The sequence below is a fragment of the Notolabrus celidotus genome, chromosome 12 (assembly GCF_009762535.1).
Source record: "Notolabrus celidotus isolate fNotCel1 chromosome 12, fNotCel1.pri, whole genome shotgun sequence".
NCBI lineage: Eukaryota > Metazoa > Chordata > Actinopteri > Labriformes > Labridae > Notolabrus > Notolabrus celidotus.
The window spans coordinates 18985266-18999894 of record NC_048283.1 but is presented as its reverse complement, the minus strand read 5'-3'; the positions used below and the strand labels follow the sequence as shown (position 1 = coordinate 18999894).

General features: G+C 39.4%; 2 protein-coding genes across 7 annotated transcripts in view; both read left to right on the top strand.

Annotated features, from left to right (window-relative positions):
* lars2 (leucyl-tRNA synthetase 2, mitochondrial) overlaps window positions 1-14629 on the top strand; it is a 54419-nt gene that overhangs the window by 15470 nt on the left and 24320 nt on the right. Inside the window, exons 4-7 of the mRNA XM_034698169.1 lie at window positions 3112-3203; window positions 3282-3342; window positions 3435-3524; window positions 3939-4082. Of these exons, the coding sequence (XP_034554060.1) occupies window positions 3112-3203; window positions 3282-3342; window positions 3435-3524; window positions 3939-4082 (387 nt within the window). The remainder of the gene's footprint in view (window positions 1-3111; window positions 3204-3281; window positions 3343-3434; window positions 3525-3938; window positions 4083-14629) is intronic.
* Window positions 4534-13757, top strand: LOC117823106. 6 transcript variants are annotated; one of them, XM_034698173.1, is made up of 12 exons: window positions 5071-5243; window positions 6629-6744; window positions 8572-8666; window positions 9294-9389; window positions 10017-10112; window positions 10692-10718; window positions 10749-10820; window positions 10957-11106; window positions 11242-11364; window positions 11869-11976; window positions 12613-12726; window positions 13134-13757. In XM_034698173.1, the coding sequence occupies exons 2-12, from the start codon at window positions 6633-6635 to the stop codon at window positions 13182-13184; spliced, it is 1044 nt and encodes a 347-aa protein (XP_034554064.1). In that variant the 5' UTR covers window positions 5071-5243; window positions 6629-6632; the 3' UTR covers window positions 13185-13757. The 6 variants fall into 6 exon arrangements, with proteins under 6 accessions (XP_034554063.1, XP_034554064.1, XP_034554066.1 ...); XM_034698172.1 differs by lacking the exon at window positions 5071-5243 and adding an exon at window positions 4534-4644 and having other exon boundaries at window positions 10692-10820; XM_034698175.1 differs by lacking the exon at window positions 10957-11106.

Genomic DNA, 14629 nt, shown 5'->3' with positions numbered 1-14629 from the left:
GATGGCAGTGTGTAACGGCTGTGCCAGCAGAGCGACACAGTGCTGTGCGTGCATTGGGGATGCAACGCTTAAAGATTTTGGTGGTATGATAATTGTCTAAGTCAAATTACGGTTTTACAATTATTATGATTATTATGTTTTCATAAATTTAAGTTTAAATGGCTTTTATTGAGGTAGAAAATAGAAATAATAAAACATTCAATGTTACAGATATTTTCCTTCTTTTCAATTAAATGAAGAAAAACAAAAATAATAAACAAACATACAAGTCAACAGATGTAGTGAGTAACACTAAAAGAAAAACAACAACAACAATATAGAGAAAAATAATACTCAAAACCACCTACCCCTCCCCACCTCCACCGTACCCACCCTGTCGGGACTTTATTTCCTGCCACTCCAAAGGAGGCCATTAAAGTTATTGTTTTCATAAATTTCACAGTATTTTAAGGGGTCCACCCCCAGAAAATTTTGAGCCCCAAACACGTTAAGTACTGTATAGTCTGGTGCACCAATTTATGATGAAACTGTCCATATAAAGGGAGAATTGTTTGGTTTAAATGATAAATGTCTGGTTCTTCCTGGATGAATGTCAAATTCCTCATAATAGAAGATTAGAAGTGTCAACATTCACATATTAGTCTGAGGATGCGTTCAGCTAAACTGTACTCTCATTTTATAGAATTATGAAGTATCAGATTTTAACATAATAGTGAGATGCAGTTGGAAACCTATTTCATGAATGTAATAGACATATGCCTTGTTCAATTCCATTCCCAGGTCTGGAATATAGTTATTGATGTAGAAGCTGTTTACATGAGGTAATTGTAGTTAATTAGGCTGTTATGAACTCTCACCTCTTTGTCTCTCTGCCTCAGAGGGTATTTGTGGCAATAACACATTTTTTCTATGTTTATATCATTTTATATTCAATTTGTATTCTTCAACAATAGTTGTGCATGTTGGAGCTTTTTTTTTTATTTAAACAAGACGCCACCTGAAAAAAATATTTTCATTGGCAGTACCTTTTCCACTGCACTGAACTGATTTTGTTACAGCGCTGCCACAATGACTGTGAAATGCCTTAATTGCAGATTCAGATAAAAACAGTGGTCTTCATCAAAACACTACTGGACTCGGGTGGTATGGAAATGAGGTGGAGGTGGTTGCCTTGCACTTTCAAATGCAGGAAAAAACTCTGCACAGGTGTGACTTTGTTTTCATTTCATGCAGGGTTGCACCAAACGTAATGTACCAAACCCTTTTTGACAGTGAAAACAGAAACACTCAGTGTAGCGGAGCCTTCACGATTATTTAACCGTAACGTTTCAAAGCATACAATGCTGTAATGTAAAGTGAAATCACACACTGGAACACCAATACTACGCAGTTCAGGGGTTCAGTGTGTAAGTGCAAAAGCTGCAGTGATGATGGAACTTTGTTCCAACGTTGTTGCAAAATTGCAATGTGTAAGTGGTTGGGTTGGCAATTTAGATGCTCTGGGGGGGGCGTGGGGGCATTTCCACCCCTGGCTATCCCCCTGGTTCCACACCTGCTTAGTAGCAAGTAATTAGCATCAAGCTGGCAGGTGTGCAGCTGTCACATCCTGAGCTTCCACTCAAAACTTAACCCAGCTTCCCACTTGTTTGTCAGTATATAATCGGTGCTGTTGAGAGAATTGTTTGTGTTGATGTACTGACAGAAATGTGCACTGGAGTTGGGATAACAGCAGGGAAAAACACATTACTGTACAGGGGTCAAAATGTGCCACAGTTACAGAGGAAGCTGATGCTTTAGTGCTGAATAAATTATCTCCTAAAGTGAAAGAATGTATTTCACTGTTAATGTTTGCATAATTCCTTTTGTTACATAGATAAATCAAAGAAATAGCTAACTCTAAGAGAAAACAGTCTCTATTTTTATCCAGTCAAGAGCCCTGCTCACACAAACATGTTTTACTAAATGTCTCTAAAAGTATCTTTCGATGTTTGACTGTAACTCTTCACTTTGATGTATGAGCAGTGTTTCACATTAAAGGAAAATGTATGTTACAGCTGTTCTACTTACTTTAATTAAAAGGAATATAAAACAATACAGATTCATTTTTTTCCAAGCACAATTTTGTGACAAAACAATCAGTTTGGAGGGCAGCTTGAAACCCCAAGATCAAATGAAGGAAAAGTGTTCATCACATAATTTCCAGAGACAAATCGACAACTCAGCCGGATTTGCAGCATCTCAAGGGGCTATCCTATAATACAGGGCTTGCCAAAGTGTGGGTCGGGACCCCCTTGGGGGTCGCAAGACACAAATAGGGGGTCGTTACATATCTTCCAGAATGTTTTTTTTAAGTTATCTAAAAATATTTTTTATTATTATTATTTATTTTTGTTTATTTACCTTGTTTTCTCATGTTTATCTTCCTTTTTCTCTGTACTATTATTTATTACTTTTATTTTTATTATTTGTTTATTATTATTTTTGTATTTTTTTGTATTTATTATTTTTTTCTTCCCTTTGTTGGTTTTGTGTTACTTATATATAATTTGTTAACTTGTGGTAAAGAAAGAAATACTGAAAATAATTAAAAAGTTGAATCACAAAACTTATCTAAAAATAGTACATTTTAACCATTTATGATAACAAAAAAATATCAACAAAAATAGTAGCTAAACTTGAAATAAAACCTTGAAAATAGAAAATGTAATGAGTTTTCTGCCTTTCTTTTTGCTGGATGACTCCTAAGTTTAGGGTAATGAACAATTACTTTTCAAAAGCATCAGTAGCAGCAAGTTAATTCATAATGGCACAGGAAACAGCCACAGGCTCATATAGGTAGGGTCACTTTCTGCAGATCAGCTAAATGAAGCCACATTAAATCACTTTGAGGGACAGTGGGGGTCGCAAGTCTTTGGCACCCATATTTTTGGGGTTGCGGGCTGAAAAGTTTGGGAACCCCTGCTATAGTACATTCAATATTCTAGAAACTAAAAAAAGAGTCTTAAGTTTTCACAGTCACAGTTTTCTTCCTAAAGTGAACCAAGCATCCAAATTCATTTTGCGCTCTTTAACTCTTTAATTTCAACAATTCTCTCCAAACTGCATCTGCAGGTGCTGAATCCAATGGGTTGGGATGCTTTTGGTCTTCCAGCAGAAAATGCAGCAATTGAGAGAGGTCTGGACCCAGAGGAGTGGACTAATAGGTACATTGATATCACATCTGCTCATATGCGTGTCCTTGTTTATCCATTTTTTATTCACACCCCATTCCTCCTCCTCAGTAACATCCAGTCCATGCGAGAGCAGCTGGACAGCCTCAGCCTCTGCTTCAACTGGGACCGTGTGAGTACAAAAACTGATCATCAGACAGAGAGTTTGACAGTCTGCTTCACTCTGTTGTCAAGTCCATGACCTGTCTGTGCCTTTTTTGACAGGAGGTAACCACCTGTCTTCCAGACTACTACAGGTGGACGCAGTATCTTTTCATCAAGCTCTTCGAAGCAGGGCTGGCATATCAGAAAGAGGTAGGACTGGCCTTTGGATGAATGAGGTGTGAATGAAGTGCTTATCCTGCTTTTCTTCTGAAAGGAGAAATATGATTACTGTGGGTGTGAGGGCCTTGACAGTGACAGAAATGATTGAAGCAGCTCAGCCGTTACTCCTGGCCGAAAATGACTGAATAGAAAAAGACGAGAGCTCGGTCCAAGACCCTTTGATTAAGTTTAATGAAACGGGACGACCTTGAATAAGCCTTTGGTCTGTCTATTAAATCCAACCTACTTCCTAAGCTCTGCTTTTTAATTTTAATTCTGAATATGTGTATGTGTGTTAATTTGCATTTGTGTGTGTGTGTGTGTGTGTGTGTGTGTGTGTGTGTGTGTGTGTGTGTGTGTGTGTGTGTGTGTGTGTGTGTGTGTGTGTGTATTCATTCATTCCAGGCTGTGGTGAACTGGGACCCTGTTGATCAGACGGTGCTGGCTGATGAGCAGGTGGATGAAAATGGTCACTCCTGGAGGTCTGGCGCCCTGGTGGAGCAGAAGATGCTCACACAATGGTTCATTAGGACCACAAACTATGCCAAGGTACGAGCTCTTTGGTGTGTGTGTGTCTGTGTGTGTGTGTGTGTGTGTGTGTGTGTGTGTGTGTGTGCGTGTGTGTGTGCACTTGCATTTGTCACGTTGTGGGATCCCAGCACCGGGAGCACACCAACGGCGGGGGGCCCAACACCCGTGTGGGGCCCAAAATGGTGGGCCCCACTCCGATTTCAATCAAAATGAGCTCAGTGGCCCTCCCTGATGCTCCTCTTGCTTTTTCTTCACTTGGCCCACAAGGTAGCAAAAACTTGAAATGTGTGTAAAAGTGTGTGTAAACTTTTTTCTCACGATCGCCAACTACCGCCTGTAAGGTGCCACCGCACTTTTACACACTTCCGGAAGTGTGTGCACACACTTCCGGAAGTCCCGCCCCTTGGATTTATCTCTTGGCCAATCAGATTGCTTCTGCTGTGCGATCTGCCGTGAATGTGAGAAGAAGAAGCAGAAGCAGAAGACAGAGAGGAACATGGCTGAAGATGGAATATTAACTTGAAACTCTGAATATTTTACCACATTTACAACAACTAAGTGATATATCAGCATTCAACAGGTAGGCATGATTTTGTTCAATTTATATTCTTTATATTTTTGTGATGTTAATTACTTTATTACAATAACTGTTAGCTGCTACAATTAGCTACTAGCATTAGCTATATAATAGGCTTTTAAATTATTAGATTTTATTTGCACAGGCTGGCAGCTGCTAAAGTGGTCTGTTGTTTTTTATTTTTGCAGATCACTTGTGTGTATTGATTGCTCCCATTATGTAAAGACTATTTCAACCAATGTAACAAAGTTTATCTTTAGCCATTATTAGCATTGCGGTGCTAACAGTAGCAGCTAGCGATCTTTAATACAACTCCTATGGACGTAGTGTCTCACTTCCCTGCGTCATGACGTCACGGACAGAAAGTAAACACAGACACATGTTACATCAATGTTACCGGGGAGACCTCCTCTTTACTATCATAGTGTCAATTTAACTATAATTTAAACATAGTTTGCGCAAGAGCGGCCTAAACATGCCATGTCGAAGATCATTAAATCAGACCATCCCAAGAGTATGTGCATATTATGATCGAGAGGATTAAACCTGCGACCGGAGCTTAGTTTGTGATGTTAGCCGGCTCCTAGCACAAGCCACAACAGGTGAGCATTTTATTATAAGACTATATTTTATGCCAACATACCCCCCTCCCCAGTTATGCTGTCATAAATCCCGTGATGTTGACTCCGTGTTGTTTGTGTCTCGGAGCTGTAATACTGTATCAGCTGGCTCAGCTGGCTCAGCTCTGGTTGTTTTCATCAGGTTGACTTGTCAGTGAGAGTTTGATACTATTCCCGTTATATTTGGTAGCGTTTGGACTCTTCTAGCCTTAGAAATAGTTTGTGTTTACCGAAGACACGGGTCTGAGCTCATCATGTTTGGGTGCATGTTTTTCTGAAACTGTACATAGAAGACGTGCATGTTGCGTTCACTGTTTAGCCGAGAATCAGAGCTCTGCAGCGAGCTATCGCTCAGGCTGATGGGGCTCTGTGATTCAGTGGAGTGGAAACTTACAACTACTACTACTTCTACTACCGTTACTATTACTATAACTGCCACTACTATTATACTGCTACTGCTACTATTACTACTGCTACTACAACTACTACCAGTGTTTCCCCCAGGTTTACAGCCTCTATCTATCTACCAAGTAATAACATCGGCAACATTTCACTCTTTTAACACTTTTGCTTTTGTAATATCTTATGTTAAATAATCTAGCCTGCAAAAAAGTCAAAAAGAAAACATTCTTCATGTGAACACTATATCTAATTCTCACATTGCACTATTACGACGGTCCCTGAATGCACCTGCAGTAACAGGAGCTCTGGACCTCTGGACAAACAGTCAGCTGACGGCACTTCTGGATGCCAAGGAGTTTATCTAAACTTACTAAATGTGTCTGATGTTTCAACAAACTGGATTAAATCAAGGTCTAGACGCGGAGCTTTTTACGGTGAGAGCGACTAAAACGTCAAATATTAAACAGACGTCCCCCGGTTGTGTTTTTGTCACTAACGCACACCGGGGGTAAAAATCCTCAATGAAGAGGAGACTGATTCACACAGCACACCTGCTGCAGGTAGAGACCAAGCTAACACTGAGCCCCTCAGATAAGAACTCAGCCTGTCATAGGAACGCAGAGCTTTAATTTCTTAAGATTAGACGCACAGCGGAGAAAATATTACTCTTAATGTCCGACGGTCTTCATTTTCATCGTCGTGCATCTACACTTCTCTGCTTTGTTTTATGATTGGTGAAGCTCTGCACCGATGTAGACACAAACAAACACGTGAACACACACCTATAGCCAGACAGAGAGAGAAGAGGGCAGCATGCTGTAAAGCCAGGGGAAACACTGCTGTTTGTTTTCAATAATTGTTTTATATCAGCAGCTAGCAATCTAGGCAACTCATGACAATATAAACATGACATGAACAATTCTCTTATACTGAATGTGTAGTAATTATTCAAATTATTTTCACAGAGCCATGATGTCCAGAAGGAGAAGAAGAATCAAGCCTGTAGATGATGCAATGACATATATTCTGTCTTGCACTGACAAGTCTGGATTTATGTCAAGACTCGTCGACAGTTACAAAGGTAAGTGGTAGAAGGTTCCTTGACCCAACTTATGCATTTCAAAAGCAAAACAGTGAAGTGGATATATAACGACAGGGCAGAGTTTATTTGTGTTTCAGGTTATGTGTGGCTTTTTTGCTTTTGTAAAAGAATTTCAATCAGAGTGATAGAAATTAATGTGATATTTTACAGTCCAGGCAAGGTAGTCAGAGTGCTTTGTTAAAATATTCTACTAAAATATCCAGTGTTGCTGTGGTATTAGCCTTGCTGTGGTTTAGGCCTCTGCTTGAAAATTGCTTACCCATGATAAAATGAGTATATCTCTGCAACCACAAGGTCTATTTGAATACTTGTGTGTCATAGTAAAGGGAACACTCTGAGAATTTGTTGAGATGTGTAAATATCGGTATATGTGTTACTGATGAAGGGTAAATGAAGATAGGACACACAGCACAAACACAATTAATTTCAGTCTCGCCTTAAAAAATACTATTTAGGATGAGTATCCTTTAGAATGATGGAGCCCTAGCGTTAAACCCCTATCAAGTTATAGTACAATATATTGACATTGTCTTTGCAAAGGTTGATTCTGATAAAGTTAAGCAGACAAAAATAGAGACATTATACGACCAAAAGTTCAGGCAAGGTTTCCAAAATGCCAATTTTTGTCACAGCTTGGAACCATCTGCCACTATGAGCCATTATTCAAACATTAGTCTCACAATTTACATAAAGTAACTGAAAATGAATCAACCCAGAGTATGCTGTCTAATTTGATGTTCACCATGGCTGTATTCTGTCATGATTAGTGCAATTTTTTGCTCTGTATCTCTCAGATTCCCCCAACTGGGGACCTTTGTTTCCATAGGGTTATGGCGAATTGAACACATGAAAATACTAGGTGAGGAGAGATAGTGAAGAGGGATAAGACATCTGCATTACAAAATATTAAAAGTAGATGTCATTATTCACATGTATGGAATTCAGTTATTTCCTTGTTGTTCCCCATAGCCTGTTGGGTCTTAACTTATTTTACTGAGTTTTAAAGGTTTCAAAAAGCTGTAATTTTGATTTTTAAAATGGTACAGGAACCCTTAAGTTGCACTTTCTTGTTCTCTATTTCTATTTATTTTAGAATCTGGATTGGTTTACGGATCAGTGGCATCAGTCTGATATACATTAATTATGTCAATACAAGTACTGATTATATGGACCACATCGGTCCCATTTTAAACATGGGTTTAAACATGGGTTAAATGAACTAAAGTATTCCACATTTCTGTGTTGCATCCATATAAAAAAAAAGGTTTTGTTGGCATTCCCAAGAGCTATGAAGGCTGCAGTGTTGTGCTATTATACTGAATCTCTTCAGTTCTTCAGTTTCAGTACATGCAGAATTTAAGGGCAGTAGACTAGAACATCCTTTTACCACATTAATTTCTAACTTGTGGTCCATGTTGCATGTCAAAAGTCACAGTGATAGTTCATCTTGTTGAAATTTGGTTGTATGATGTACTTACGCTTTACTGGTGTGTTACCTGCACTAGATAGCTCACAGCACTTTCAGTTCAATGGAACGGAACAGAGAAAACAAGAATGAGAGAGGGCCCATCTCCAAAAAAAGGAAGTTACAACTGGCTAAACTGCTGAAAAATACTGCAGATATACACTGTACTTGCATATCAATGAATTTATTCACGAGGGACCTCTTATAGGAGGCTAAAATACCTCTTATTGCTGTCCCCATCACAACTGGGAGAGTGAGCATTGTCTGCAGGTAATACATCGACGAGACGTCGTCTTTTAGACTGCCCAGAATGAAGTGTTTACTTTGTTATATTCTTGCAGGAAGAGGAGTGTTTGCCATGCAGCCCATTGAACCAGGGGACTTTGTACATCAGATGTTCCACAAGGAATCAAAGCCAGATGAGACTCAACCACAGGTAAAATGACATTGTTGACACAGTCATCACTAATATCTGTGGTGACTTGTATGTGATGTTGTTCTACTACAGAAATGGGCCAGTGTTCACAAATAACTTTAATGCAGTCATGATAACTTATTGGGTGGTGTGATGAAGACCAGTTAATGTCAAACACACACACGTTTCCAGTCTTGTCCTTATGGGGTCATTTATGTCACAAAAACACTCTTCCTTTAGTCTCTCCCAGTGGGACCAGGTAAGATACTGTTACACACTTGTATGTTTCTAGTCTCACCCTTATGGGGTCCTCCCGTATGGTTCTCACTGAAACTGTTTTTATGCCACTGTCCCACACCTGGCATAATCTGAACTTTGATTTTAACATTAAGAATTGTACACTGTCTGAGCTGGTACATGTTTTAAAGCAATATTTAGAATGTGACCCACTGAAAACCCTTGTAATGGGTTATGAGAAGGTGCTAATACCTCATAAAGACCATGCTGTGCTCCAAGGTTGAAGGTCTGTACTGTTTCACAAACTGTTTTACCACTAGGGAACCTTATTAGCCTGCTGTGAATGTCTCTACATACAGTTATAATCTCTGTCAGTTCTAAGGATCTTCTCTTCTGGTATCTAAATGTCAGGTGACAGACCCTCAGACTCCTGCAGTAGAGACAGAGACCAGCCCTGTACATCAGATGCTCCACAAGGAATCAAAGCCAGATGAGACTCAACCACAGGTAAAATGACATTGTTGACACAGTCATCACTAATATCTGTGGTGACTTGTATGTGATGTTGTTCTACTACAGAAATGGGCCAGTGTTCACAAATAACTTTAATGCAGTCATGATAACTTAATAGGTGGTGTGATGAAGACCAGTTAATGTCAAACACACACACGTTTCCAGTCTTGTCCTTATGGGGTCATTTATGTCACAAAAACACTCTTCCTTTAGTCTCTCCCAGTGGGACCAGGTCACATACTGTTACACACTTGTATGTTTCTAGTCTCACCCTTATGGGGTCCTCCCGTATGGTTCTCACTGAAACCGTTTTTATGCCACTGTCCCACACCTGGCATAATCTGAACTTTGATTTTAACATTAAGAATTGTACACTGTCTGAGCTGGTACATGTTTTAAAGCAATATTTAGAATGTGACCCACTGAAAACCCTTGTAATGGGTTATGAGAAGGTGCTAATACCTCATAAAGACCATGCTGTGCTCCAAGGTTGAAGGTCTGTACTGTTTCAGAACCTGTTCTACCACTAGGGAACCTTATTAGCCTGCTGTGAATGTCTCTACATACAATTATAATCTCTGTCAGTTCTATGGATCTTCTCTTCTGGTATCTAAATTTCAGGTGACAGACCCTCAGACTCCTGCAGTAGAGACAGAGACCAGCCCTGTACATCAGATGCTCCACAAGGAATCAAAGCCAGATGAGACTCAACCACAGGTAAAATGACATTGTTGACACAGTCATCACTAATATCTGTGGTGACTTGTATGTGATGTTGTTCTACTACAGAAATGGGCCAGTGTTCACAAATAACTTTAATGCAGTCATGATAACTTAATAGGTGGTGTGATGAAGACCAGTTAATGTCAAACACACACACGTTTCCAGTCTTGTCCTTATGGGGTCATTTATGTCACAAAAACACTCTTCCTTTAGTCTCTCCCAGTGGGACCAGGTAAGATACTGTTACACACTTGTATGTTTCTAGTCTCACCCTTATGGGGTCCTCCCGTATGGTTCTCACTGAAACTGTTTTTATGCCACTGTCCCACACCTGGCATAATCTCAACTTTGATTTTAACATTAAGAATTGTACACTGTCTGAGCTGGTACATGTTTTAAAGCAATATTTAGAATGTGACCCACTGAAAACCCTTGTAATGGGTTATGAGAAGGTGCTAATACCTCATAAAGAACATGCTGTGCTTTCAGAGGGAAACAGTTTTTGCTTCAGGTAACTTTTCTAGTTAGCAGATACCACCATAAATTCACTTTTCTCTGTTTATCTATGTTTAGGTTTTTACTGTCCAAGGGTTTTCGCTCGTTGATTATTCAGAAAGTGATGAAACTGATGAGGACTTTATGGAGAACAAAAGTCCCACTCCACACCGTGATGTTCTCAGGAAGATAACAGAAAACACTCTGGTATGCCTTTGATGCTTTTAATTTAATTCAAATGTTTTTAGTCAAGCAATTGTATAAACATGTTTCTCGTTTTAATAGATTGTGCATTTATGTATGTATGTATGAATGTTTGTACATAGCTTTTTTTTTTTTGCAGATGGATAGTGGACCAGAGGTTTCTAATCATTCGTACGGTTCAGAAAGTGTTGTGAACGAAACCTGCGATGAGGCTTCTCCAAGCAACCATTCCAACGAGCAATCAGATAATGTACTTGTTCCATCACTGAGACGCACAAAAAGTCTCATGGTAAGCTCCTAAAACTTATTTAAAACAGTGTGGTTACTTAGCTGATGGGTGCTTTCCATTGCCATTTGTTTTTCTACTGTGTCAACAAAAAGGAAAAAATCATATCTCCATGTCTCCATGTCTACCTTTCTTCAGTGGGATAGAGTACAAGATTTTGCTGGGTGTCTCTACGATTCAGATGACGACAGCACAGAGGGCACTTCCATTTCTAAGCCTGAAAGGGATTCACCGAGGCTGAGAAGAAGCTCTTGCCACCCTGTAAGCCTTTTTTTGATTCTTGTATGTGTGTCTATGACTGTGAACATGTCTGTTATTTTTGCTAGTGAGCCTGGTACTGACTCAATTTTATTTCCCCATTTTGTTTTGTAAATTGATACCAAGTGTGTTCCTTTTTTAGGCTTTATTGTGAATATATGACATATTCAGATTCTTTTGAAAGTTTTTAGAAGGAATGGGCACGATTACTCGAGTACTCGAATACCCCTTCATGATTATTATTTGAGTAACAGCTCACTATTCAAAAGTGACATTGATGGATACAGAATACCAATGTTAAAAATACTGTCTTGCAGTGTGAACCTTTGGCGATGGCATACATTTTTACTACGGATCATTTTAAAAATCTTTATACCCTTGAACACTACTGTCACAATCACAACATTTATTTGATTAATATCCTTATCAAGCTAGCTTTACTGACTACTTAATATTAGGGTCAACATGTCTGTCTTGCATGGTTGAATAAACCTTTTCTGTCTCCAGACGTCAGTCTACCAGGAGAACAGAGGTCAGAAGATGAGGAGAGCATGTCATCCCTGCAAGAATGTACCTCCACATCACATGTCCAAAGCCAGGCAGCGTCTTCAACAGGTGAGCTTGAACGATGAAAGCAGATTGATCTTTACCTCTTAAAGACCCCCTCCCATGAAAATCGTGTTTTTCATGTTGTTCAGATGTTCATGTGGCATTTTCTGATGCTACAGGACATATCAGCAGAAAAGTAAGTGTGACATTGCATTTCTGAATATTTCTTCCTTCAAATTGCTGTGAACTAAACGCAGACGCACACTGGCAGTTTCAGACAGACTGGGGTTGTGATGCAACAACCTGTGGTGGAAGGGCTGCAGGGTTTCAACCTTCAACCTAGTGTAAAGACCTAGCTCTCAGCAGCGTGGGAGTGTCCGCGTGAATGGGGGAGGGTGCAGAGCAGCGCCGTCTCCGCCCACGACTCAAAGACACATTACTAATGAGCTACTGGCGCTCTGCAGAAGAAGAGCCCTGGGAAATGGCAGGTTTTGTGATTTTGGCTAAAAACTTCATAATCCCAATTTAAAGAGCACTGAGAACGCTTTAAGAGAGACACAAAGGATGATTGGAGGGGGGATTTAAGAGACACAAATGCCATATACTAAATGATCTTATAAATTACAAGATAATAATCACTGTAGTGACAGTTTCTCTGTATTTGATGTCTTCTTTCTTTAATAAAGTTCTTTTTGTGTCTAGATGTCAGTATGCCAGAACAACAGTGGTCAGAAGATGAGGTCAGCATGTCATCCCTGCAAGGATGTACCTCCACATCACAAGTCCAAAAAAAGAGTGTGTCCGCAAGAAAGAGAGGTAAGCTTTGGGACTTACATCCTTTTTGGGCCAGTGCCACTCCATTATTTTTAATGTTAAGGTGTTGATGGTAATATCGCTGAATAAAAGCATGTCCCTGAATTCTTAATACACCTAAAAGAGCTTCCTACCCAGGAAGGGACTGTGGCCCATTGTGTGACAATGGTTCAAATATATATATATACACTACCAGTCAAAAGTTTGGACACACCTTCTCATTTCATGGGTTTTCTTTATTTTCATGACTATTTACATTATAGATTCTCACTGAAGGCGTCAACATTATTAATGAACACAAATCCTCCCCTGGCTACATGTCGAAGTATCCTTGGGCAAGATACTGAACCTCAGTTGCTCCTGATGAGCATGTGGCGCAATCAAAATGTAATTTCTTTTTGTCTACTTAGGTAAGCAAGCTGCTGTACAGCGTTGGACAACCGAGGAGATTGCTGCAGTAGAAAAACATCTGAAGAAGTTCATTGTGAGACAAGATGATCCAGGTAAAGCGACTTGTGAGTGCTGCATTTCTGTAGTACCGCAAGCGCTGCAAAAAAGAGACTGGAAAGCAGTCAAGTATTTAATCAAAAATAGAATAACTGCCATGAGAAGAAAATTGTAATGAAAGCAGTTCACTGATCGGGAGTATGGAGACATGTTTTCAGTTTGCCCTCCAACACTTTTTTGTTCAATGTCTGTTTTGTTGTATTGTTTCCACCTGTCTCTATAACGCATTATAAATATATTTATAATGACCTTATAGCACTGTACACATATAGTTATAAACACTCATCAATTATTATAATGCTTTATAACAATCATAACAGTTATTATTGTTATATAGCATTAAGATCATTTATGAGTGTTTCTATAGTTATACAGTGCTATAACCTCGTTATAAATATTTTTATAATGACGTTATAGAGATACGCGTTAAACAAAGTGTTACTCAAAGGGTTACCACTTTTTTTGTTTTGTGTAAAGTGCAGTCTGATCATTTACCTGTTGGTAAAATAAATACATGCTCCTCAGGATTACTTGTTGAAAGCATTTCCTTTTATTTTTAGCCTCATAGCATAGCTGCCTCAAGTCTTATTTTAAGTTTGTTTTTCATGATAATGCGCGGTGAATCAACAGTGTTAGGAGAGTAGAACTAGGCTAACGTATGTGATGTGAAAAACTGTGCTTACATTTAACTCCAGGGTTATTTGATTACCATGTTACTACCCTGTCTTATCGTTGATGATCCTTTGTTAAGATGATAGCACATACAGTAGTTAATGAGCTAACAAGGCATGTGAAATTTCAGGTGTAAAGGGAAAATAAATGGAATGAAGGAAGCAAGAAAGAAGAGAATTTAATTTGAAATATAGATCCTTAATGCAGTCAGTGTCTGTGTGCAGTAGGGACCATTAATGGGCCCCAGATAGTAACCTGGAACCCCACAAATATACAAAAACAAGAAATGTGTGTGTGTGTGTGACACTGGACCTCACAACTACCTTATGTTAGAAACGGTCCCCACAAGTGACCAAAAAACTAGCGGGAAGACAAAAGTTTAAAATGTTGTTAATTTGAAGTGATTTTTGTGTTTGGGAATTTTGTTTTATCTTGCCTGATTTTTTACAGCACTGTAGGACCACTGGAAAGGGTGGACCCCATAAATGAGCAAAAAACTGGTGGACCTCGTGAGGGGCAAAAACAAGAATGTGTGTGTGTGTGTGTGTGTGTTTGTGTTTGTGTGTGTGAGTGAGTGAGTGAGATCCAGAGAGAGAGAGAGACCTGCCCACTTTATGTGTGTGTAAGTGCAAAGAAGCGTCTGACTGGCTGGCCAGCTCTTTAATGCTGGCCAAAATGAGCAGCGCACCCCTCTGATAGCAATCATGGCTGACACTTCAGCCGCAGG

Coding starts and splice junctions, on each gene's coding strand:
- LOC117823106 (XM_034698172.1), top strand. CDS start 6,633: ATGATGTCCAGAAGGAGAAGAAGAATCAAGCCTGTAGATGATGCAATG. Junction 6,745..8,571: donor ACTCGTCGACAGTTACAAAG/GTAAGTGGTAGA, acceptor ATATTCTTGCAG/GAAGAGGAGTGTTTGCCATG. Junction 10,821..10,956: donor AGATAACAGAAAACACTCTG/GTATGCCTTTGA, acceptor TTTTTTTTGCAG/ATGGATAGTGGACCAGAGGT.